Genomic DNA, 24,633 nt, shown 5'->3' on the forward strand with positions numbered 1-24,633 from the left:
AAATAAATTATAACAATTTAAAACTGATGGCAAAGGCCGTTCATCAGCTTCAGAGAGCATGATGTAGCCTTTGGCAGTCATGCTGCTCTCAGAAAGGTGATCACCAAATACATGTTTAGTGCCTGACTCAGTTTTTTACAGATCATATAAGAAACCTGGGTATAGTTCTTACTGTAAGAAATAATAAGCTGAGTTGTTTCGAAAAGTGGCCTTGTATACAGTTTCTGTATGCATTTCAGTGTGCATGTATTTCTGCATGTATCAGTATGATCACGGAACTTAGATGGTGTGAAGGTTTTGTGGTACGCTGAGCCACCAACAAATCTGATAAAGACAAACAGGAAGCTATGCTTAGAATTATTAAAGAAGTAGCATGCTCTTCATTTAGTGCCTTTCTATCAGCATCTTTTGAAACTAATCTTCAAACTATATCAATGAAGGCAAGTTCAACAGGTCATCAAAATGTTATATTTTCAAGATGTTCTTAATACAAGGTGACCGAAAAATTCGTAGAAACTAGTAGAAGCTGATTACCGTAAGGTGATGCTGAGTAATATGCAAAATCTTTCTTGACAAAAAGCCCATTTAAGAAGCTACATTTTCTTCTTTGAAATAAATGCAGCTGGTTAAATGTAGCTGTGATTAAAATTATGTGTTTGCAAAATTAATGAATGAATACTTGTCACCCTTCACAAAGAGTTTAAAGTATGTGAAGAACTTTGTGTGCAGAAACTGTGTGGAACAGGATGTTCCTGCTTCAAGGTCCTTCCACTCCTTGACAGGGAAAAGAAACAGATGGAGTGGGCTAGAAGGTAATATGAGTGAAAACCCTGACTCCCTAGACAAGACAAGGAGAAACCTTGTTGTACTGACTTGTCTCCTTGAACATTAATTGTGCTTAAAATGAGCTGTGAGGGACTGCTCCTCTGTGCTGCTGTGCTAACGTGTCTACTTGCTGCAAGTATAGGAATAACTGAATCCATCTGCTATGTCATTGTTATTTAGGTCTTTATTCTTGTTTTTAAATTTCTTTAACAACTTGGTCCTTCAAGCCGGATTCCAATATCCTTTCACTGCCAGGGTCGGAGCTGAATGGAGGGAGTCTGGGACTTCTTATTGAAATTCCTCGAGTTGAATTGCCGTCACCAGAGGCCTAACTCTGCTGGGGGTGAAAAGGTAATGAGACCAAAAGAACTGAAATGAACAGACTTGTTGGATTAGAGGAGGTAAATATACATTGAATAGTATTTTGAAGTTAACCAAGACCTGAGAAATATCTAAAACCAGTTAAGTTGAGTAAGTAGTCCATAGCCTATGTGGGAAGGCTACAGTAATAAATAATAAATAACTCTGCACAGAATATAGAAAAACAGATGCCAGTCTGCATAGGAACTAACCAGAGCTCCCGTTTGTCTCATTTGTAAATGTATGTCTCTGTGTTAGTTATTCAATAGTTTCTCAGTGAGAAAACAGGCAGGGGTAACCTGATGGTGACAACTAAAACAGAGTGTGACTGATAGGACCAGTTGATCGGGTAAACTCCATACAAACTGGTTAGATGTTGAAGGGAAGAAAATGGGGGAAAGTCAATCTGTGTGTTGTTGTATTTGTGCTGGTTGTTGTGAGAAGGAGGAATATTAGGAGTTAAGTGGAGACACAAATTACATGTTTACAAAAAATCCCCAAATGAGAAAATTAGGATTTAATGAGAGCTTGACAGCACGTGAGTGTGCAAAATTGGTAGAAGATCTTGAAAAAGCAGGAAGGAAAAATGGTAAATATAACCCAAAATATGAAAAAAAAACAGTCTACAATATGCTAAACTCTTTCTAAATGAGCTGTTATCTCTGGAAGGAAAGAGGAAACATTTGTGTATGTGAATGAGGAAGTCAGAGATAGAGGCAGAGAAAGAGGACGTGGTTGTGAAAGCATGCGAGCAGAAAGTGTTGTATGTTATACGCCTATAAAACATAAGGACATTAAGCACGTAACTGTAGACGGAGAAGGACAGAGGTCAACTTGAAAAACAAGAGGCTTGAAGTGAGGACTGAAAAAGAGAAAATAAAGAAAGGTGTACGACTAAAAGCTGAAAATTATGTTTCCCTGGGGAAAAAAAACAATCCTTCCTACGAATTTCTACAGATATGCTGCTATTTTGGGTCATGGTTTGTGCCCTGTCTCAATAGGAAGGATGGTTGCTATGATTAACAAAGTCTTCACAACTAATGGGTTTACAAAATACTCAGAAAGGTTCTGTCTAACGTGTCAAACTTGTGCTAGGCATAATCTACAAAGAAATTGAAGGCCAAAAAGAGGACGATTTCCAAAACCAGAGTATCCTTTAGTTCCAGAAAACTCAACATATTTTATGGATTTTTTTTGAATGAAATCAATGTAAAGGAAACAAATACCATCTAGTAATAGGGGAAATGTTTACAAGACAGGTAGAAGTTTTTCCAACAGCAAACCCAGATGCATAAACGGTAGTGTTGCATGAAGAAGCAACCCTTTTCATGACCCCTGACCTCATTTCATCTTTCAGTAAATTCATTCAGACCTAAGTGAATCTTGGTTGTTTTCGGATACATGTGAACACATATGGATGTCTAATCAGTTATTCACAGATCATTTAAAGGCTTTCCTAAGGCATGTGAAGAAATATATGATTTTTTTTATTAGATAGGTTTATTTGATTATGAAAGCTGGTGAAATATGTGAATGATATTTCATTATTTTTGTGCAGTTATTAAATATGAGAAATGATTCAGATGTTTTAACAACCTTTTTGTCTTTAGTCTTACAGGAGAACTGTACCAAGTTATGAGTGAAAAAATCTTTGGACAGAGTGAGACAAAACCTAGGCTTAAAATAAAGGACCTGCTCCAGCCTCACCTGCATCATCTAATCACTGCGTCGTGCACCTCCTCTTCAGCCCATCAGCATCTGACTGTGCCTCAATCTTATCCAATCAGCGAGCAAGTCTTTGTTTAAAAGGACCTCCATCATGGCCTCATCTGTTCACCTGGCGAACTTCAGCCCACCTCCACCCCTAGTTTCCCAGCTCCCTCGAGCTTCCTTCCTCTCCAACCTCCACCACCAGTGTCCGGCCCAGGGAAGACGTCTCTAATTCTCAACCTGAGCTTCTCGTTGAAGCGCATTGCTATTGACAGCACTCGCGTCTTCTGCGGGAGTCCGAGCGCCAAAAATCTCATGTCATTCATGTCAAATAAAACCATTTAATTGCAGCTTCTCTTTGTCGTGAGTCTCTCCAGGTTGAATCCTCGTGTACCTTCTCCAAACTTCACCACTCCTCAGGTGACCTTGGACAGAAAGCTGACCTCTGACCCTGAACGGGCTCTGGGCCTTAACCTGCCTCCTTGTTGTGGCTCTGTTAAGGACTAAAAAGCCACCATGTTCCTCAAAGACAAACTGACCTCTGGCCCTCCATAGCTTTTGATCCGATGAGGCGCCTATAACTATGTTTGATGAGAAAGATAAAAGATGAAGCAATTTTGGGTCTGACTATATCAAAGGTACGAGAGGCTATTGTTCAAAACAGCTAAACAACTAAGTTTAGACAAATCACCATAAAAGTGATTTGTCTATTAATGATAATTAAAAAAAATTAAGAACCACTGCAAGTAACATGTGAGTCACTGAACTGAAATCTAACTAAAACACTTTATACAAGTAGATTTGACAACTTTGTATGTCTCTAAACCACACTACTTGTTCCGTTATTGCTTCCTCTTTTACTTTGTGGTGGTTAAATTATTTGTTCATTTTTGTCTCACCAGAATCCACATGCCTCCATTCCAGGCTCACAATCTATATTTCTTCCATTTAAAGAATTATTTATAAAATCTTTGTTTTTGATGTGTCATAACATGATTACACAGAGACTTAATTCAAGCCAGCATTCTTTTAAATGTATTTGCATATTTCAGTTAACTTGCTTTGCAGGAAACACTGATTACTATCATCCCCCACTTCCTCTGCATGACTTGCGAAATGTTGCAGACAAATATTACCTGTTGTTCATTTAAAAATGCTACTTTTATTGAGCTAAAAAAAAATTGCATGTGTGTCATAAAACCTAATATTTTGTCTTCACACTTAACATTTATTTGTGAAAATAAGAATAACTGGCACCATAAAAGTGATTTGTGTTTAATACTTTATGATAGAGACTGCTAAGAGAGTTTAGATTTGTGTCATTCTGGCCACATAAAAAGCAGATGTACATGCCTGCATTTATTCTGTTGCTTCTATCAGCGTTGAACTAATCTTTAACCAACCTTTTCTGTGTTTACTGCACACCTTTATGTTTCAAGATGATGACTTCTTTTGCAGACAGATTATTTCCCCCAGTAGTTCATACACATAACACTTTTTTTTTTCAAGGCTTATCAGGAAGTGGCATCTGATGACAGCAAATCTCTTTTTCAGTCACACTGAAGTGAAAACTTTTTCAGCAGGTTCTTGCAAAGCATTACTAGCTTGCCGTAAAGTCAGACAAAGGTCATTTTGCAGATGTTTGCTTTGCATTTTGGGCAATTTTTTGTAAAGGTTTTCATAACATACTTCTATGGAAAATGTGACTTTCTTCTTTTTCTTCTTCTTCTTTTTCTTTCAGCTGTTCCCTTTTCAGGGGTCGCCACAGCAAGTCATCCTCCTCCATCTAACTCTGTCTTCTCTGTCCTCTGTCCTCACTCCAACTACCTCCATGTCCTCGATAACTGCATCCATATGTCTCCTCTTTGTCTTCTTCCTGTCAGCTGCATCTCTAACATCCTTCTACCAATATACCCACTGTCCCTCCTCTGCACGACAAACCATCTTTTGTCACAAATCACTCCTGAAACTTTTTCTCCATCCACTCTATCCTGGCTGGACTCACTTCCTCACCTCTTTAGCACACTCCCTGTTTTCCTGGACAGTTGAGCCTAAGTCCTTGATGTCCTTCACCTTTGTGACCTCTGCTCCTTGGGACCGACACAAGAGATACACTGGCTTGTGCTCGCTAGTGGCTGGTTTATGTGACTTTACACTTTAATATAGGGACTATTATTACTCTCGATTAAATTAAAGATGTCACATTTACCTTTAGAGAAAACCATGTTCTGGGTTCTGTTTGCTCTGTAAGTACGCTTTCAATTTATTATATCTTACTCTTTTTTTCTGATAAAGATCTCAGATCACGTTTTGGTCACTTACTGAAATGGACGGTAAGAATTAAAGAAATCTATTATGAAGGAAAAAAGTTAAAAAGAGTAAATTATTAAACGACAAATAAATAGGACACAGTCACTAAACAAACACAATTGCAAGTAGAGTTTATTTCAATTAGATCTATTCCATTCTGGTAAGAGAGTCCATCCATCTTGTATGACATTTAGCCCCTCTAAGCCAGCTAGAAGAAATAACTCTGAATCAAACATAAAGCAGAAACTTCTTATATGTAGAATTTAGAACTAATAAATCAAGTGTCAAAAAGACCAAGAGAAAACAACTAACAATGCCATTAAAATAGAAAGTATAAAATTACAACCAGTTTGAAAAATAAAATGAATGTTTATGGTTTGTGGGAGGAAATAAAAGCACCTTCAGAAACCTCATACATTTGAGAATGTGCAAACTACACTCAGAAAGGCCTCAGAGGAAATTTGAACCACAGACCTTTTTGCTGTGCAGTGTGAGTAAAAATCATCACATTTCATCACTGTCTTATTTGCCATCAACTACATTCAAAGGTACTAGCCATTTCACTTTAAAATGTTGTTTAAGATTTGATTTTTTACATTTGGTCATTAAATGATGTTCAAAACCACCTCTTCAAATGACTTCTCATATCCTCAAAATGAGTAGCTTTCTGGGTAAAGCCAGGCATACATAAGCAGTGTGCATGGTTGCTTCATAAGATACTGTACATATGCTCAAAAACAGGACGTGAGACTAAAGGAGAGAAAGATCAAACTTGATATGCTACAAAAGGCATATCATCTAACTCTGATCAGAAGTGCGCCACCACCAACAACCCATCCCATTCAGTTAAAATGATGTGAGATAAGAAAATCACACCTCAGCAAAATGGATTTTTTTTATTTACAACAAAGAAATTATACTTTGTAGTCTCACATCTAATCAGTAAAAAATGTCAGGGTTATAAATCAAAAAGTAGGATATTTCAAGTTGTGTGTGCATGTGTGTTTAAAACATCTTTGCCAATGACAATTTCCAGATTATTTTCTACACGTGTAGAGTTTGCATCATCTAAATCCATATTTGGCATAAAAACATGTTTATGAATTAAATTACTCTCAGTCATTATCACATCAATTTCCAGCTCATCTGTTAAAATATGGTCATTTTTGTGTTGGCTCATGTTGATTAGCTGTGGCAGCCATCTTGAATTTGATTGACTCCAGAAGTGAATCAGTTGTAGATGTGCATCAAATGGTTACTTCCTGAAAGTTTCATTAAAATCCCTTATGAGTGGTTCTTTCATCGATGCACCACCCTCGGCTCACTTCCAGTCCTTTTATCCCAGAGGATGGAGAACTCAGACAATTTACCCTTTAAAGGATGATGCTACAAAAGAACTAGAGTTTACCTATTCTAATGAGGCAGAAAATTATAACAAGGCCAGCGCTGGGACGTCTGTCTACAACATCTTATGGTGGAGCAGAGAGAAACCTGCAACTAAGGAATTGTCGACTCATATAGACCCTAGACCCCGCCTGACACAGAGGGCTGGAGCGCCACCTAATATATCAGTAATAACTATGTGACGCCAAAAAACTGGCTTTAACCGGTTCAAGCAAGTGATTCTGTGGGTGTCACCCTATCTTGACGTGTAAGCATGCAGCAGCCATCAATAAACAGCTCATGATATGGCAAGGCCGAGACACAACCAATAAAGGTGGCTGAGCAACTGGTTTTTCTCTATTTCTTTTAGTACTTACCTTTATTTTAGAACATAGCTAACAATGCATTAGATATTTTACTAACAGAGTTGATTCCAACAGTTTTTGCCAAAGTTTTAAGCTTTCAGCTACAACCACACCAACAATGTTTTGTTGTTTCAAAGGTGAAGTGGCTGTGGTGACCATCTTAAACTGGGTTGGCTTCAAAAGTTAATTTGCTGTAGACGTACATCCAATGATAATTTCCTGAAAGTTTCATTACAATCCATTAAGCAACCCATGAGACATTTTGCTAACACAACAGACAAAGTTGACTTTAAATGGTTAATAGCAAAATTTTAAATGAATGTTGTGGATTAGTCTCAGCAACTACCACACCAAAATCTAGATAAATATCTGTACAATTGACAGAGTTATAGGCATACTTGTTATTTGTAACATCATTTGGTTGTGATAGCCATTTTGAATCGGAAAGTCAGAAAGACTCTGAAAGTTCTTCAGTTGTAGATGTACATCCAGTGATTCTGTTCTGCAAGTTTCCTGCAAACTTGTCCGGTGGTTCATGAAATATTTTGCTAACAGACAGGCAGAATCAAAAACATTGCCATCTGCCTTCACCCTTTAGCAGCTGGCGATAATGAGGTCTAATGTTTATTGAACTGCTCATGCATGTCTACACAGTTTTCACAAGATGGCAGTGTTGCTGTTTGAGAACAGCTCATTTGTGCTGTAAGAGAAAACATTTACAAAAGGGATGTAACAGTTAATTATTTGATTTTAGATGTTTAGAAATTAAAATATTCTTCAAACAAACACATTGTCAAGTAGAAAAAAGTACAATGAACATATATTTTGAAAAAAGATACCGTAGTTTTTGCTATTGATGTACTAATCATAAATTGTCACTAAATTATAAATTTCACCAAACCAATTTTGAACTATATATCTATATATCTTCTGGAAAGAATCTGGTATCTACAGGAAAGATGCAAATCTACACGATCTTCAGCAGCAAATAGTCTGTTGTTTTTTTTTGTTGTTGTTAAAGGAAATCATGCAGAGACAGTGAAGTGTTGAAATGTCTTGAGAAAATGTGCTCAAAAATATAATGCATGACAAACTTGTAAGATTATGTTATTTTAGACTAAAAGATTCACAATACCATATTTGTTATACACTGCAGTTCATATTATCTATATTTAGGTCAGATAAAAAGCATTACCTACATCAATATTTACTGATGTAGGTTGTTGCATTCATTTTATCTCTCCCTTATCTCAGTCATCACAACCCTACCCGGAACAGAAGTTAACTTTTAACCTTTGGTCTGAACAAGTCTGAAACTCTCACACGCAGAACTGGATAAAAACACAAACATGCTTCTGTAAAAATAAATAAAGTTTCAGCCTGGAAATAAAGGTGTTGTAGAATTTTACTGACATGAAAAACGGAAGGAAACTTTATTTTTATGCTCAAACAAGTAAAAAACACATTAAAACTAGTATATGTTAATTTGTCTTTTTTAATGCTTTGACTTTTATGGTTGCTTTTAAAGATAAAGAGTATGGTAATGTGGCAGCATTTTGAATCTAGAGCAACTTGAAACCTCTGAGGTACTCCAGTCAGCTCTAAACTCTACTAATGATGTCTAAAAGGTAAAATCAAACAACATTTGATTGGCCAGGTTTCACAGGCATTAGTTCTTCTTCATGGTTGACATGATCCAGTCTATGTAGTCGGGGATCTTGGTGAATCTATAATCTGGTGACTAATTTTNGGTTTATGGTGAGGTGGGACACCAGTCCATAAGCCTTCCCGTCTTCACAGACCAGTGGACCTCCAGAGTCTCCCTTTAAAATACACAGTATGTGGTGATCACTTGAAATGAGTACTGAAGTCATTACCTATAAAGTTTGTTTGTTTCTATTTATTATACCTGAAATGGTCCAGTCATTCCTTCAGAACAGTAGAAATGATTCTGTGCACAGTTCTCATTTTTAATCAGTGTTACATTGACTTCCATGAGCTTGGTAGACAACAGATTGCTGTTCCAGTCAGTTTTTCCCCAGCCGGCAACAGAACATTGCTGTGGCAGAGATCCTTCATCCTGGTCTGCCAGATCAATGGGTTTCACATTTTTGGTGAACTTTGCCTTGGAGCTCAGCTATAAGAATATTGTAAAACATAAAAAACACAAAAATATAGGAAAAAATGTATTTGATCAGTGCAAATTTTGTGCAGTAATTGTTCAATATTTTAGGCCTCATTCTATACAGGGCAATTGTAAATGACATACTTAAATCAAAATGACAACGTCAAAACAGTAACATACATTAATTTATTCTTACCTTAAGAAGCATCAAATCATTTGAATATGTATTGTTATGGTAATCCTCATGAAGAAATTCTCGTTCCACAGATATCTTCTGTCTTTCCTCATTCTGATGCATATCGTGAAGTCCCAAAAAAGCATTGTAAGTCCTGTAGAAAAAGAAGTAATTTTTATTTTTCTTCTAAACAAAACTTTTCCTGTATGAGCCTGGGCTACATACATACGTGTTCTAAAATTTTAAACACAGTTTTTCTCAATAGATAAAAATGAAAACAATTTAAACTGACTTGGCTTGGCAGTGGCCGGCAGTCATTACAAAATCCTCGTTTAACAGGAATCCACCACAGTAGTCTTTGTGACCATTTAAAAGCTGCCGCTCTAAAAACACCATGTAGGGCCTGCTATGAGCCGGAGCTTCTTTGCCTCCATTGATTCTCCCTGCATGAACTGGAGAAAGAGGAGATAAAGAAATACTAATGTACAATACATCAAATTGTAAATATCCAAAAAATAAACACAATTTTCTCAATACATGTTTGATCCTCTGTGTGAAATACAGTTTCTCCTGTATAAAGCACATTCAATCCACTGCTTACATTGCACTCAGCTGATTGGAAGAGCACAATCTCAGTTTCTACTTATACATTATAAAGATACATAGAACTTTAGCTGCAAGTAGCTGTGAAGCTAAATGGTTTGTTAGACTGTAATGTTTAATTTTTCCCATTAGGCTACACCTGTAGACTAAAGCATGTTCTCCATTATCACTGCTACAAGAAAACTTTACAAAAAGCAACAAACAAAACATTTTTGGGGTATTTGCAGTCGTATAAAAAATTTTAACTTACCTTGACCAAGAAGAATCAGTACAACCACCAGTGCAGCCAGTCTGCTGTTCTTCAACATGGTGAGATCACAGTCCAGCTGAGCTGCAGTGACAGATCTCACTGACTGTTTCAGATCTACAAATCTTCCTGCTTTTAAAGGGTAAAGGAAGTAGTTTATTTGCATATGCAAATAATGTGGCTTGGAAGCACATTGTTACTGAAGACACTTTTTTTAGATTGTTTCATCATATAAAAAATAATAATAATTTGATCTAGCATTTTATGAATCTTCCACTGCCTTTCATGACAGAATTTACAAATAAAAACATATTATGATGAATAATTATAAATTGTAGCCATTTAAGTTGAACCTTGAAAATGGCATCATGCATAATCTCATGTAATATTGTTAAATTTTGTGAGGGATGTTTGCACTCAAAGAATATCATGTAGATGACTATCAATCAATTACTTGTGGTGGCCATCTGCACTGAGTTTACTCCAAAAGTTTATAGTTGTTGACGTACATGCAATAATTACCTTCTGAGAGTTTCATTAAAATCCATCCAGTAGTTCATGAAATACAGACAGGATTGACTGAAACAGTCAGTGCTAAAGTTCTAAGCAACAGTATCACACATTGTGTATTGCTTGGAGTATTTCATATATACTACAAACTGTGCTATGCCTTTTTGACTTTCTGCTTTTTTGCAAATGTCTGCTGCTTAATTTGCCCTTAAATTTGCCTGCATTTGTTTGGTTAAAAAACAGGATGCCTTTGAAAAGTCAAAGCAGGAACAAATGCTTGCATATTTAAAAAAGTGATGTCGAAATGATTAAAATATTTTTAAGAGATTATTTATAAATTGTAGTTGTTTCGAGCAACAAATTAAGATACTTTGATTAGCTTCAGTAAACAGTCTGGTATCTACAGAAAAGATGCAAACTGGGTAGATGCACCCCTACACAGTCTTTTTTGTTGTTGTTGTTGTTGTTGTTGTAAAAGGAAATCATGCAGAGACCCAGAACTAAAGCTGACCTTTAACCTCTAGACTGAACAAGTGTGAAACCTCACCTCACACATAGAACTGGGATAAAACATAAAAGTTCTGCTTTAAAATTCAATAAAGTTTCAGCCTGGCAACAAAGGTGATGCAGAATTTTACCCAGATGAAAACAATAAACTTTATTTCTATGTTCAAACACCAACAACATTTTTTTTTTGCTTAGATGGCTAGTGTCTAATCCAGTTATCTAAATAAATGTTTGTTTTTAATCACACTGAAAATTTCACACTTTCTGCTGTTTTTCAAACTCCTTGTTCCCTGACTCTCAGCAACAGACATCTTTCACATGTCCAAGCTAACAGGAGATCCTCTCGCTGAGAAAAAAAAAAAAAACTTGAGTGATGTGAATTGAGCCAACATCAGACAGAACACAAAACAGAAAGTAACACTACAGAAATCCGTCATGGTTGTGCGGTTATTGTGTTATTTTGTTTCTGCTTTGTGTTTTTTCTTGTATTTCAGAGTGTTATCAGTTTAGTTCTTTTGGTCAAATTGCTTCCCAGTCTCTCAGTTGTTGTTTCCCACGGCCTCCTTTGTTTCTCTGCACCTGCTAATCAGCCCAGCTGCTCTCACTTACTTACTTGTTCCCTGCAGTTTCAGCACCTGTCTGCACTATGTGAAGGATTTTTATCTCTTGTAGATTTCTCAATGTTTGCAAAGAAACTCCTTGAAGATGGGTATTTCCTGTCCCAAGTAACTTCCTCTTTTACCCTAGTAACTGCCTGGATGTCCACACTGTCTCTTCTTAAAGCAATTTCCCCATTCTGTCACGTACTTTTCAATTACTTTTCAGCTGTGGCCTTACACTTTTTAAAGTACATATTTTATTACAAATCACTTTATGACAATCATAGCATATAATAAATCATCAATCACAGAAAAATCACTCAATACTGATTATAGCTTGTACTAAAATCATTCTTGTCTGGTTTAGGACCTTAATTGTTTCATTACCCCATCTAATTTTCAGAATCAACTTATACCCATAATATTAAAAGATAAGTACAATCTATTACCTGATCAATTGTTCAATAAACGATTACTTTGGAGCTGCAGTGAATTGTAACACCAGGAATTCTATCAGCTAGAAACAAACCTGACTTAAACATTATTGTTTTCATGGTTAATTTTAGCACACAAAGTGTAAATATACTTATACCAAGTCAACTAAATAAAAAGTGCTTTTTCAAAATAATATAATCTACTTGGCCACTAGATAGATACCACTTGGCAGCTCCGTGTTCAAATCGCTGGTGAAAGGGGAATGGTTTCAAAGAGTGTGCAGCTTTCATGCGGAAAGTTGGTGTACACACAAAATATTTAGATTTATCAAGTCGTGCACACTGATGTTTCTGCGCACGTTTTGTGTGCTTAATAACGTTTTATGTGTTTTATGTGTTTAATAACATAATTACAGCAAATGCAGATGCGCTTAGGGGTTTATTAGAACTTAGAGGCTGCTTTATTTAATAGCTGATGTTAAGAAACGAGTCGCTGTGCACGCATCAAGGGAGTGTTTCAGCCTTGGTTTAGGGGAATTTGATATATCTGAGCATCATATAGATGAGGCCATCAGATACGACAGGCATGACACGGCTTGGGGACGACTGCGTGAAATACCGGGCCTGTCTGTCAGCTCCCTCTGAAAGGATCTGGTTGCAAGGAACCCCAGCGTGGTGAGGAGATAAAACTGGCACTGGCAGTGCTCGGCTCCTTCTAGTTTCCCCTCTGTGACCCTGGGGTCAGTTCAGCTCAGAGTAAAACAAAATGCCCCTGGACACTCTGAGTCAGATAATAGGCCAGGCACCATTGTATGCCAGAAGGGCTGTGGGATTCCTGAAAACACACTCCCTTTGAGTTCTCCTATTAGGAATGTTCTCCAGCAGAGCCAAAGCTGCCATTGAACCACGATTACCTGCAACTTTACACAGCTGTTTATGGCCAAGTGTCATCATCTACACCATGTCAACTCTAGGAATCATGAATTAATATTCTGGTCCGACATATTTTCTCTCTCAGTGACAATGGAAGTGCTCCTCAGCCAATTCACATGCTTTTTATACGCCTCAGCTGCGTGTGCACCGCATGTGGTCACCAGTGCAAGTTTCCATCTCAACGTCATAAAAAGAGCAGAAAATTTACAATTCACACTTGACTGAGGTTATTTTGATCATTTTTGGGACATGTTTTTTGTTACGTTGTATGCGGTTAAATGTGGTTCAGTTTCATCATTTGGCTTTAAACCAAAAATGCTCAAACTAACGAGATAACATCGTGTTCAAGCGCCTCTTGAGTTCAGAAAACCGAACAGTCATATTTCTAATGCGAGTTTCAGTTTTTTGTAGTTTGATACTGTCAACTGAAAAAGTTTGCATGTTGTCCGCACACTCTTACGGCTGGGCAAAAGTGTGCATAAATATACGCAACGTTCGTTTTGATACATCCATACGCACCTTCCATTCATACATGAGGCCCCAATGTGTTTAACACAGAGAGGTTAACTGGTAAGTAAAAAGAATCAGAGCATCCAGAAAACTAGTGTAATTATAAGTATTGCTGATTTACATCCTGTTTGTTGAGTTAACATCACCAGTCCTATTTCATTCTGAGTCCCTTAATACTGGACAATTTCAATTCAAATAAAATTAAAAATAATTATAATAAATGCCTAAAATAAAATAACTTGTGACTATCTACATTTCCTGTTATAAACAATGATTATCATTAAAATGCATTTATAAGCCTGATAAATAACAAGCCTTTATCAAGTTTAAAGTTTATAAATCAGAACATTTTGTGCTAATAAAGCTGACAAGAAGTAAAGTAAAATTATTTTTGGTGTATTAATACACATTTTTCAAAGGGAGGCAGTGTTGTCTTTTCTTGGGGCAGTTCAAATTAAAAAGAAAAAAGTACACACCCCCACAAAAAGCATGCATAGGTTTATTTTTTTAACATCATACAAAAACATAGAAAACTGTGACATACAGTATCAGATGTCAATAGAAAAATCTTTAAAATCACTGGGTATAAAACATTTTAAATGTAAAGCTGTTAAATTTGTTTGATTGGGAAAACTTTGTCTTAAAAACAGGCATTTTACTGTTTTGTCTTTTTTATTTGTTTCTAAGAAGTAAAATCTTTGGTCAAATGTTTCTCCCACATTAAAATTGAACATCATTGCCGTAAAAATCTAAACATTTCTATACAACGTAACCGACTTCCATGGATGTATTTTTGAATAACTTCATGAAAGGAAAGTTTTGTCTGTTAAAACTGCATTTTTATTATATCACTTTAAAGCAAGCAGGTACATCAAGTATGGTGATCTGGCAGCATTTTGAATCTAGAGCAACTTGAAACCTCTGAGGTACTCCAGTCAGCTCTAAACTCTACTAATGATGTCTAAAAGGTAAAATCAAACAACATTTGATTGGCCAGGTTTCACAGGCATTAGTTCTTCTTCATGGTTGACATGATCCAGTCTATGTAGTCGGGGATCTTGGTGAATCTATAATCTGGTATGTAATTTTGGTTTATGGTGAGGTGTGACACCAGTCCATAAGCCTTCCCGTCTTCACAGACCAGTGGACCTCCAGAGTCTCCCTTTAAAATACACAGTATGTGGTGATCACTTGAAATGAGTACTGAAGTCATTACCTATAAAGTTTGTTTGTTTCTATTTATTATACCTGAAATGGTCCAGTCATTCCTTCAGAACAGTAGAAATGATTCTGTGCACAGTTCTCATTTTTAATCAGTGTTACATTGACTTCCATGAGCTTGGTAGACAACAGATTGCTGTTCCAGTCAGTTTTTCCCCAGCCGGCAACAGAACATTGCTGTGGCAGAGATCCTTCATCCTGGTCTGCCAGATCAATGGGTTTCACATTTTTGGTGAACTTTGCCTTGGAGCTCAGCTATAAGAATATTGTAAAACATAAAAAACACAAAAATATAGGAAAAAATGTATTTGATCAGTGCAAATTTTGTGCAGTAATTGTTCAATATTTTAGGCCTCATTCTATACAGGGCAATTGTAAATGACATACTTAAATCAAAATGACAACGTCAAAACAGTAACATACATTAATTTATTCTTACCTTCAGGAGCATCAAATCATTTGATAAAGTATTTCTATCAAAATCCTCATGAAGAAATTCTCTTTGCACAGATATCTTCTGCTGTTCCTTATTCTGATGCATATAGTGAAGTCCTAAAAGAGCATTGTAAGTCCTGTAGAAAAAGAAGCAAGATATTTTTTCTTCTAAACAAAACTTTTCCTGTATGAGCCTGGACTATATACATACATGTCCTAAAGATTTAGACCCAGTTTTTTACAATAGAAAACAATTTAAACTGACTTGGCTTGGCAGTGGCCGGCAGTCATTACAAAATCCTCGTTCAACAGGAATCCACCACAGAATTCTTTATCACTTAAAGTCTGCCGCTCTAAAAGCACCATGTAGGGCCTGCTATGAGCCAGAGCTTCTTTGCCTCCAATGATTCTCCCTGCATGAACTGGAGAAAGAGGAGATAAAGAAATAATAATATACAATACATCAAATTGTAAATTTTTCTCAATACATGTTTAATCCTCTGTGTGAAATACAGTTTCTCCTGTATAAAGCACATTCAAACCACTGCTTACATTGCACTCAGCTGATTGGAAGAGCACAATCTCAGTTTCTACTTATACATTATAAACATGCATTGAACTTTAGCTGCAAGTAGCTGTGAAGCTAGAAGGTTTGTTATACTGTGATGTTCAGTTTTTCCCATTAGGCTACACCTCAACCTGTAGACTAAAGCGTGTTCTCCATTATCACTGCTACAAGAAAACTTTACAAAAACCAAAAGACAAAAACAAAACATTTTTTGGTATTTGCAGTTTAATAGAAATATTACCTTACCTTGACCAAGAAGAATCAGTACAACCACCAGTGCAGCCAGTCTGCTGTTCTTCAACATGGTGAGATCACAGTCCAGCTGAGCTGCAGTGACAGATCTCACTGACTGTTTCAGATCTACAAATCTTCCTGCTTTTAAAGGGTAAAGGAAGTAGTTTATTTGCATATGCAAATAATGTGGCTTGGAAGCACATTGTTACTGAAGACACTTAGTGTACCTCCAGAGCCTGACAGGATGGTTTGATTTCCAACGAACATTTTTATGTCTCATTATATAAATAATTGAATTTGAGCTAGCATTTTATGAATCTTCCACTGCCTTTCATGACAGAAATGAACTGAAATCATAATATGATGAATAATTATGAAATTTTTAGCCATTTAAATTAAGTCTTGAAAATGACATTATGCATAATCTCATGTAATATTGTGAAATTTTGTGAGAGATGTTTGCACTCAAAGAATATCATGTGGATGACACACATTGTGTAGTGCTTGGAGTATGTGTCGAGGGTGATGCTGATGTTAGTGATGCTTAATTGGTCACTTAATCAGTGCTTGATATTGTCATAATCTGTGTTTTTTCAGTGTTTAGTTTTCTGTTTAAGGTTTAGTTTTCATGTTTATTTCCAGTGATGTTTAGTTTCTGTATTTTCTTTGTGTTCAGTTTCTTTTTCTGCCTCCCGTGTTTTCCAGTCATTCTCAGTATTTTTCCTTAGTCAGCCTTCACTCCCCAGTTCTGCCTCACTCACACCTGTTCTCTGCTGTCATTAAGCCAGATGTTTCCACTTAATTTATCATCCTCAGTCCTTTTTAATCTCTTTTTTTCTTTCTCATCTTCAGTCTGCCATTGTGCTCCTGTGTCCCGTTCGGTTTTCCTTCTGTGGTCCTCAAGCTTCTTTGTATTTGCTACCACTCCAGCTCTCAGTTTGATTAAGTTGGTTTAGTTCTGTAAGTTTTCATTGAGTTCCCTGTGTTTGGTTTGCATTTTTTCTACTACCCATGATAGAAATTAGCCAAGCAGTTAAGGATGTTATTTAAGGAACTTGCTTTCCTTGAATGAGCTGGATATTCTGAGCAAAGAGCTGCTGTTGCACATTCCTAAACTGTTGAATCACCTGGCCAAGAGGGAGAATAGACAGTGCTTATTAGGATAGCATTTACTACTGTCACAACTCAGTCATGGTAATGGTTGCTTAGCCATCTTGAATGTGATTGACTCTAAAAGTTAATCCTTTGTAGATGTACATCCAATGATTACTTTCTGAGAGTTTAAATAAAATCTGTCCAGTAGTTCATAAAATATTTTGCTAACAGTAGAGAAAAACAAGAGAACACACCCAGGCATGGGCAAAAACAATACTGCCGCTTCGCCTTCTGTGGCAGGGAATATTTATTTACACAGCAAACACAAACTAATTTATGACTGAGTGGAAGATGGGGGGTGTAGGTGAATGACACCAAGCACATTGTTTTAAATATATTTCTGAGAAAAAAATGTTTTGTATTACATGAACAGAAAATGTGCATTTCATACAACCTTGCTAAGTAATTTAAGATACCAGTTAGAAACTTTAACAGATTGGGCCAACACATTTGGTTCTTTTGGCTCACTCCAGCTGTGTCTGCTGCTGGCAGTGAACAGAGAAAAGTGCAATTTCCAGATGTAAGTAGATACTATGTAATGGTGAACTTTACAGAGAAGATGCATCATAAGTTTTTATTATTTTTCTTCTTTCACTTTGAGAGAAACATGTTAATGGCTGTGACTTCACCATGTAGTCCACACAATTATAATCATTAAAGTCTTGGGTCAGTTTCACAGAGTTCTGAACCAGAACACACTGAATGAGAAACACTAAAGATGTGCTGCATCAGATAAAAATTAATGAAGGAAGCCATTCTTAGCCTTTAGTCTATTAAACAGGTGTTTGTTTTTCTAGCCTCTAATAGATGTGTGTGTTTGTGAGAATGTCTAATTGCTGGACAGCCATGTCTTTTTACCAAGATAAAAAAAAAAAACAGACAGCACTTAAATGCATGTAAAATAAAATGTTTCCAGTACTACCAAATACAATAACTTTTTTTTTTTTTTAAAGAATGAATTAAGGTCATATTTGAAAAAATTGAAAGTAAATTTAACATGTGTCCATCAACAAACCAAAAACCCTGTCTTACACAATGGATTCACAGTTTTACATGTAACAGAAATTCACCAAATACAGATTAAACTAGAATTTAGTAATTTAGGTACCTTTTCATATATAACTCACTTGTAGGCACTTTTACAACTTACAACTTCATCAATCTCTACACTACAATTGTGAAACCTTCCCCAGAAACCGTTGAAAACCAAAAAAAATAAGATTTACTTTGCTAATCTAAGCTGGTTTTGATCCCGATAAAACTGGTTTGGTTTGTTACGAAAAACATTTCCTTGACAGATTAGATTTTAAGAGTGATTGGCAAAGACCATAAAAGGATATCATCAAAACAGGAAGAAGAAATGTGCAGCAGCTTTGCATGAGAAAAAGTTCTGTGAAAAATGTACGCTATAATATATCAAGTGAAGAAATCTTAAATAACAAGGTCTTTGACAAACAGACCACATGCTAACATCAGACGCACACACTATATTGCTAAAAGTATTCACTCGCCTCCCTTTACACATATATGATCTTGACTGAAATCTCATTCTTAATCAATAGAGTATAGTATGATGTTGGCCCACGCTTTGCAGCTATAACAGCTTCAACTCTTCTGGGAAGGGTTTCCACAAGGTTTAGAAGCATTTATGGGAATTTCTGACCATTCTTCCAGAAGTCCATTTGTGAGGTCAGACACTGATGTTGAACGAGAAGGCTTGACTCACAGTCTCTGCTCTAATTCATCTTAAAGGTGAGGTCAGGACTCTGTGCAGGCCAGTCAAGTTCTCTCATTCATGTCTTTATGGACATTGTTTTGTGCACTGGTGGGCAGTTATTCTGGAACAGGAAGGTGCCATCCCCAAAGTGTTCTCACAAAGTTGGGTTCATGAAATTGTCCAAACTGTGTTGTCATGCTAAAGCATCAAGAGTTCCTTTTACTACAACTAAGTGACTGAACTAACTCCTGACTAGTACTGACTAGAGTAGTATGAATGATTCACAAAAAGGCTTTTGAAGACACAAACTGACCTCTTTTTTGAATTAACATCATTAACAAGCATAAATTATTTAAAAGCAAAGCTGTAAAACTACGACCTATTGGTTAATGACTACCTGCATTCTGTGGCACGCTCAGGTTTTTTTTTTTTTTTAAACTTGGTTTTCAGCAACCTAATATTAAAGTGTACTAAAACAATAAACTCTCCAAATAGGTTTTAAGTTCCTCAGAATGGATACATTTGCAGATAAGCAAACGTACTTTACGCAATATGCGTGTAAATTTTGTGACACGAACTAAAGAGATAAGCTGTAAAACTCATATCTTAACTATAATCATGAGCTTGCTTCTGCAAACAGCTCACTTAAGTTTTAAAGATTTGAGAAAAGATAATCACACACCAAAGAGGCGTCAAACTTCAAAATTTGTAATACTGACAAATGAAACAGTTATGGAGATAAAAAGCCAGTACAAGCAGGAAATCTCAGGCTGTTTGCATTTTGATTTGAATAAATTTTCTTTGCAAATGTTAATGTCCAAGTATGTTTGTACACTGCATATACTGTAGCTATTTTCTTAATATTACTAATACTCAATAGAATTTTTATTGGATTTAATAAAATTTAAAAAAAATCAGCATTTTAAATAACACACCAAAATAGACTGAGAGAATTTGATATTAGATTATTTTTGTTTATAATAAGGAGTTAGGAGTTGTTCTCTTTTGCTGTCTTTTAAACAACGACTTCTTGGCTTTTTAAACATCTGTTAATGAAGAATTACCACCTCTGTGCAACTAATGTCGACCACTTTAAAGTATAAATTAATTAAATTGTCAAACACCATAACTACAGAATAATAGTATTATTTTGCATTTTTTATTAAATGTAATTGTTTGTGATGCAGGCAAGAAGAAAACACATGAATAGACATACAAACTCTACAAACTAAAAAGTCAGACTTTAAACAGTAGTGCTTTTGGACTGGGAAGCAAGTTTGTGACAAGTATGATTCTTTGTTTAAGTGGAACAAGTACCACTCACTGTATTCTGCTATAAAGAGTAAATATTCAATGCCTAAATGCATTTACAGGTCTGTTAGACAACTAGCCTTAATTAAGTTTGAAGGTCATAATGTTTGGCAATAATTCTGACTTCATGAAATTCAGTAAAACTTATTTTATGCATCAACACTCATTCCACACATGGAGGCAGTGTTGCCTTTTGTTTGGGGTATTCATGGTGGAAAGAAAGGTGCACACACACTAACATAATGTATATTTTTATTTTTTGAAAGAATATTAGAAAACAAAATGAAAGATCCGTGCAGAAACAGTGTCTAAAATCATGATTACTCAAAAAGCACACAGTCATTTTAGAGCTAAGCAATTTAATTTCTTTGCAGTGACTGACATGTTAAAGTTTAGCTTTAAGAAGCTTGCACTTGGTTTGCATTTTGAAATGGAAAGACATAAAGTTTATTTTTACAAAGGTAGCTGTTAGGTTTGTCTCTTCTTGTATTACTCTAAAGCGAGCAAGAGCAAGTGTTGATCTGACAGCACTATGAGTCTAGAATAACTTAACAACTCAGGTATTTAAGTCAGCTCTTAACAGATTTAATGTTGTCTCAGACTAAAAATTAAATGTGATTCAGATCATTGGTTCATTTTTAGAGCCTTTTTCATGGTTGACTTGATCCAGTCTTGGAAGTCAGGAATCTTGGTATATCTAAACTTTGCTGTATCGTTTATCCTAAAAAAGGATGACACCACTCCAAAAGCCCTCCCATCTTCACAGACCAGTGGACCTCCAGAGTCTCCCTTTAAAATAGACAGTAAGCACTCATCACTTGAAATGATAAGCAAAATCAATATCAGTGAAGTTTGGTTGTTTCATGTCATAAAATATACATACTTGACCCGGTCCAGTGTTTCCTACAGAGCAGTATGACTTTGCATTTTTACAGAGGACATCATCCTTCAGTGTTACATTGATTTCCATGAGTTTGGAAGGCAATAGTTTAGTTGTCCAGTTAGTTTCTCCCCAGCCAGAGACAGAACAGTTTTGAGGCAGGAATTCGGTGTCATGGTCTGCCAGAGCTATGGGTTTCACATTGTCATTGATGTTCACCTTGGGGCTCAACTTTAAAAAAATAACGTGAAATGTATATATAAATACAAACAGAAAACGTTGATTTAGTCAGAGCACATAAAAAATAGAAACTTTGATTTGCACATTTCTTGCTTAGTTATCTTGTAGTTAGCCAGTGATGCAAGCCTCAGATCTTTGGAGGGCTTGTGCAAATGACACAGTAAAAACAAAAATAAAAGCAAAGATTTCTTCTTACCTTAAGAAGCATTATATCATTATTGTATGTAGCACTATCGTATTCTGTATGTGGAAATGCTTTTTGAACAGAAATGGTATCATCGATATGATCTTGTTTGTTGTGAAGTCCTAGTTTGACAGAATAACTACTGCAATGAAAAACAAAAACAAAAACGCTTATTTTACTTTAAATCTAAAGTGTATCTAAATTTGCTTAGATTGTAATAAATGCTCTAAAATGTTTCACACAAATCTTGTTTTATATGTAAAATCAATTTCAGCTGACTTGGCTTGGCAATGTGCGGCAGTCATCATAAAATTCTCGTTCAGAAGGAATCCACCACAGAATGTCTTCGTACCACCTAAGTTGTGCATCTCCAGAAGCACCATGTACGGCCGGCTATGTTTCTTAGCCTCGTGGCCTCCAATGACTCTCCCTGCATGAACTGGAGACAAGTGGGGCAAGAAGAAGTAAGACTACACATCTATTGTTTGTTCTACGGCGTGCATTGTTTACTACAGTTAGATATATCAATTTACAGTGTTTATAATGCTGTCAAATACAAGTGTAATTGAAATAGTAACTTACTTTGACCAGGAAGAGTCAGTAAAATCATCAGTACAGCCAGTCTGCTGTTCTTCAGCATGTTGAGATCACAGTCCAGCTGAGTTGCAGTGACAGATCTTTTTAACTGTTTCAGATCTACAAGCCTCCTTCCTTTTATGATGCAAAAATGTGTGTCATTTCCATATGCAAATGATGTGGCTTTGACACACTTTCATAATGGGGACATACAGTGCCTGACAATAAAATCTGATTACCAAAAAAAAAAAAATTTAATATAAACTATTCTATAAGTAATTAGTATGCATGTTTCATTTAAAAAACTTATAAATGTATGGCTTTGTATTAACTGTGGGGAAGATCAACGGAGGTGGAGGACATAGTTTTCGCTATGTACTGAAATGTGATTTATTGTATATTCGTCTAAGCTGCATTTGAAATAATCACACTAACTTAGAATAGCAGTCGGAAAAATACAAAAGATTGAACCACCACATGTGGTTCCTTTTGTTCAGTGTTAGCTAAATATATATAAACACCCATCTCGCCCTATTTTACTATTTCTACTTCACTTCAAGCTCGGGTCCTTCACTAGAGGCTTGGGAGCCTGAGGGTTCTGCACAGTATCTTAGCCGACTGTACTCTTCTTCCCAGCATGATTCGGTGTTAAAAGTTATTTTTTGTCGTTTTTTTTTTTTTTTTGGATTTGATATTAACTAGATTCTGCTTTTTTTCCCCTTCTTTTTAAAGCTAAAACCCTACTCATTCTCACTCATTTCCTGCACACACTAACTCTTGTGCAGTGTCGGGGTGGGGAGCTGGAAACAGTCAAAGCACGAAAAGTGGAATACATCCGGACAGTTTACCAGCCCATCACCGGGCCGAGCATAACTTGAACTACTAAATCATTAACATCTCTCATCAGTTTCACAGCTTTCTGAACCAAAGCACTAACTGAAAAATAACAAAGATCTGCTGCATTAAGAAAACTGGACCCAATTGTTTGATTGTAGATTAACTAAGAACCTTTTATTCTGCTACCCATCGTACATTATGTGTGCGCTTGTGTGAGTGTGTGAGTGGGTGTGTGTTGGTATGAGATGTCAGTTCCAATAGTAATGAAAAGAAACAGACTCATCCAGTCATTCATAAGGCACCAAATTACATAGTAATTAAAATGTTGCAAGAACCAAAGATATTTTAATAGTCTTTAGAAGAAAAGAGGGAATTTCTAATGAAACTGTTTCTTGATGGTTTAATCGGGAGAAAACAAACCAAAGAACAGAGCAGAGCTCAGAAAAACATGGACGGCAAAATGTCTCAGATGCGTTTCTAGATATTTTGTCACTTGTGCAAACTATGGAGCGCTCACACATTTACAACTTTAAAATCTTAAAAACAGTAGAACAGTACTGGGTCTTTCTAAGCATGAAAACACTTTTACTTCTCAATTATGAGACACGCTTCCAGAGTGAAAGAAGTGGAATGATCAGAGTCAGATTTAAAATGTGAAACTTGAAATCACAACACAATGAAAGCGAGCAAATTGAGAAATGATCAAAATATTGCAGCAACAGTTTTTCTCCTTCGCCTTTAGTGTTAAGACTTTTTTGTTCCCCAGCATAAAACTAAATCTTTATTTATTTTATGATTTCTAAAGTCCCATCTTTTGAAAGTAATTTGTTTCTCTGCACATGCTTTGTAGCATAAATAATTTGAATTTTTCTGTCACTCATAAATATTACAGTGCGTGAAAAACCACCTCTTGAGTTTATAATTTGCCTCAAGCCAACTTGCAATTGACTCAAATGGTGCGGGTCTGACTATAAATTGAACCGGTGTTGCACGTTGTAATGTGATTAGTTATGCTGTAATTTAACCATTGACATTTCACTGATATTACTCACAAGATTCAAAGATCTCGGTTCACATGTTAGATTCAAAGCCAGAGATTTCTACATACAGCTTCTGTGTCTGTCACACACTCAAAATAACATTATTCTGATGTTATCGCTTCATGAGATGATGCATAAAAATAAACTTGTTTGAAAGTTTGGTCGGTGAAACTTCAGGTGAAAAGTGACTCCTGAACTACCAATATACAAGTATGTTTAGTCATAGGGACATGTTTCAGTTGAGATTACTGCAAACATGTGAATTTGTGTGTGAGAATATATGAGTAGCATTTTCTCAGCCGTGCATGCACAAGTTTTTCTCATGGTAGTCCAATTTCCTTCCACAGACCAAAAGATATGCACGTTAGATTAATTGGTAACTCTAAAATGCCTCTAGGTGTGAGTGAAAATGTGAATGGTTGTTTGTCTTGTTTGTCTTTATGTGTCCCTGTGATGGACTTGCTATCTGTCTGGGGTGTCCCCCTCTGTGTTGCACAGTGATCGGCACCTGCTTCCTTGTGACAATACACAGCAAAACGAGTAAAGAAAATGGATGGATTAAATTTGTGTGACCCAAAACACTAATATGAAAAATAATATAGTAACAGAAATATACAGTGAAATGCACACTGACACGGC

The 24,633-nt window shown here is 36.1% G+C and overlaps 3 protein-coding genes across 3 annotated transcripts; all 3 read right to left on the reverse strand.

Moving 5' to 3' along the window:
- Nucleotides 1-8,344: 8,344 nt before the first annotated feature.
- On the reverse strand, nt 8,345-10,206 carry LOC108230712 (granzyme E-like). Its single transcript, XM_017407145.3, has 5 exons — nt 10,107-10,206; nt 9,546-9,705; nt 9,275-9,407; nt 8,863-9,090; nt 8,345-8,776 (listed from the first exon to the last, which is right to left on the reverse strand). The coding sequence occupies exons 1-5, from the start codon at nt 10,162-10,164 to the stop codon at nt 8,681-8,683; spliced, it is 675 nt and encodes a 224-aa protein (XP_017262634.1). The 5' UTR covers nt 10,165-10,206; the 3' UTR covers nt 8,345-8,680.
- Nucleotides 10,207-14,079: 3,873 nt separating this feature from the next.
- LOC108230705 (granzyme G) lies at nt 14,080-16,169 on the reverse strand. The gene is made up of 5 exons (XM_017407133.3): nt 16,067-16,169; nt 15,518-15,674; nt 15,257-15,389; nt 14,845-15,072; nt 14,080-14,758 (listed from the first exon to the last, which is right to left on the reverse strand). Exons 1-5 carry the CDS (start codon nt 16,122-16,124, stop codon nt 14,606-14,608), a joined length of 729 nt encoding a protein of 242 aa, XP_017262622.1. The 5' UTR covers nt 16,125-16,169; the 3' UTR covers nt 14,080-14,605.
- Nucleotides 16,170-20,471: 4,302 nt separating this feature from the next.
- Nucleotides 20,472-22,314, reverse strand: LOC108230715 (granzyme B-like). The gene is made up of 5 exons (XM_017407149.3): nt 22,124-22,314; nt 21,821-21,980; nt 21,554-21,683; nt 21,121-21,348; nt 20,472-21,026 (listed from the first exon to the last, which is right to left on the reverse strand). The coding sequence occupies exons 1-5, from the start codon at nt 22,179-22,181 to the stop codon at nt 20,862-20,864; spliced, it is 741 nt and encodes a 246-aa protein (XP_017262638.1). The 5' UTR covers nt 22,182-22,314; the 3' UTR covers nt 20,472-20,861.
- Between the last annotated feature and the right edge of the window lie 2,319 nt (nt 22,315-24,633).

This window comes from Kryptolebias marmoratus, linkage group LG24, assembly GCF_001649575.2.
Source record: "Kryptolebias marmoratus isolate JLee-2015 linkage group LG24, ASM164957v2, whole genome shotgun sequence".
Lineage (NCBI taxonomy): Eukaryota > Metazoa > Chordata > Actinopteri > Cyprinodontiformes > Rivulidae > Kryptolebias > Kryptolebias marmoratus.

Excerpts from the sequence above, each read along its gene's own strand:
- LOC108230715 (XM_017407149.3), bottom strand. The coding sequence starts at position 22,181 with ATGCTGAAGAACAGCAGACTGGCTGTACTGATGATTTTACTGACTCTT. Across the intron at positions 21,981-22,123 it reads ACTGACTCTTCCTGGTCAAA|TTCATGCAGGGAGAGTCATT; the intron begins GTAAGTTACTAT and ends ACTTGTCTCCAG. Across the intron at positions 21,684-21,820 it reads GCCGCACATTGCCAAGCCAA|TAGTTATTCTGTCAAACTAG; the intron begins GTCAGCTGAAAT and ends TTTTCATTGCAG.
- LOC108230705 (XM_017407133.3), bottom strand. The coding sequence starts at position 16,124 with ATGTTGAAGAACAGCAGACTGGCTGCACTGGTGGTTGTACTGATTCTT. Across the intron at positions 15,390-15,517 it reads GCCGGCCACTGCCAAGCCAA|GACTTACAATGCTCTTTTAG; the intron begins GTCAGTTTAAAT and ends CTTTTTCTACAG. Across the intron at positions 14,759-14,844 it reads GAATGACTGGACCATTTCAG|GGAGACTCTGGAGGTCCACT; the intron begins GTATAATAAATA and ends TGTATTTTAAAG.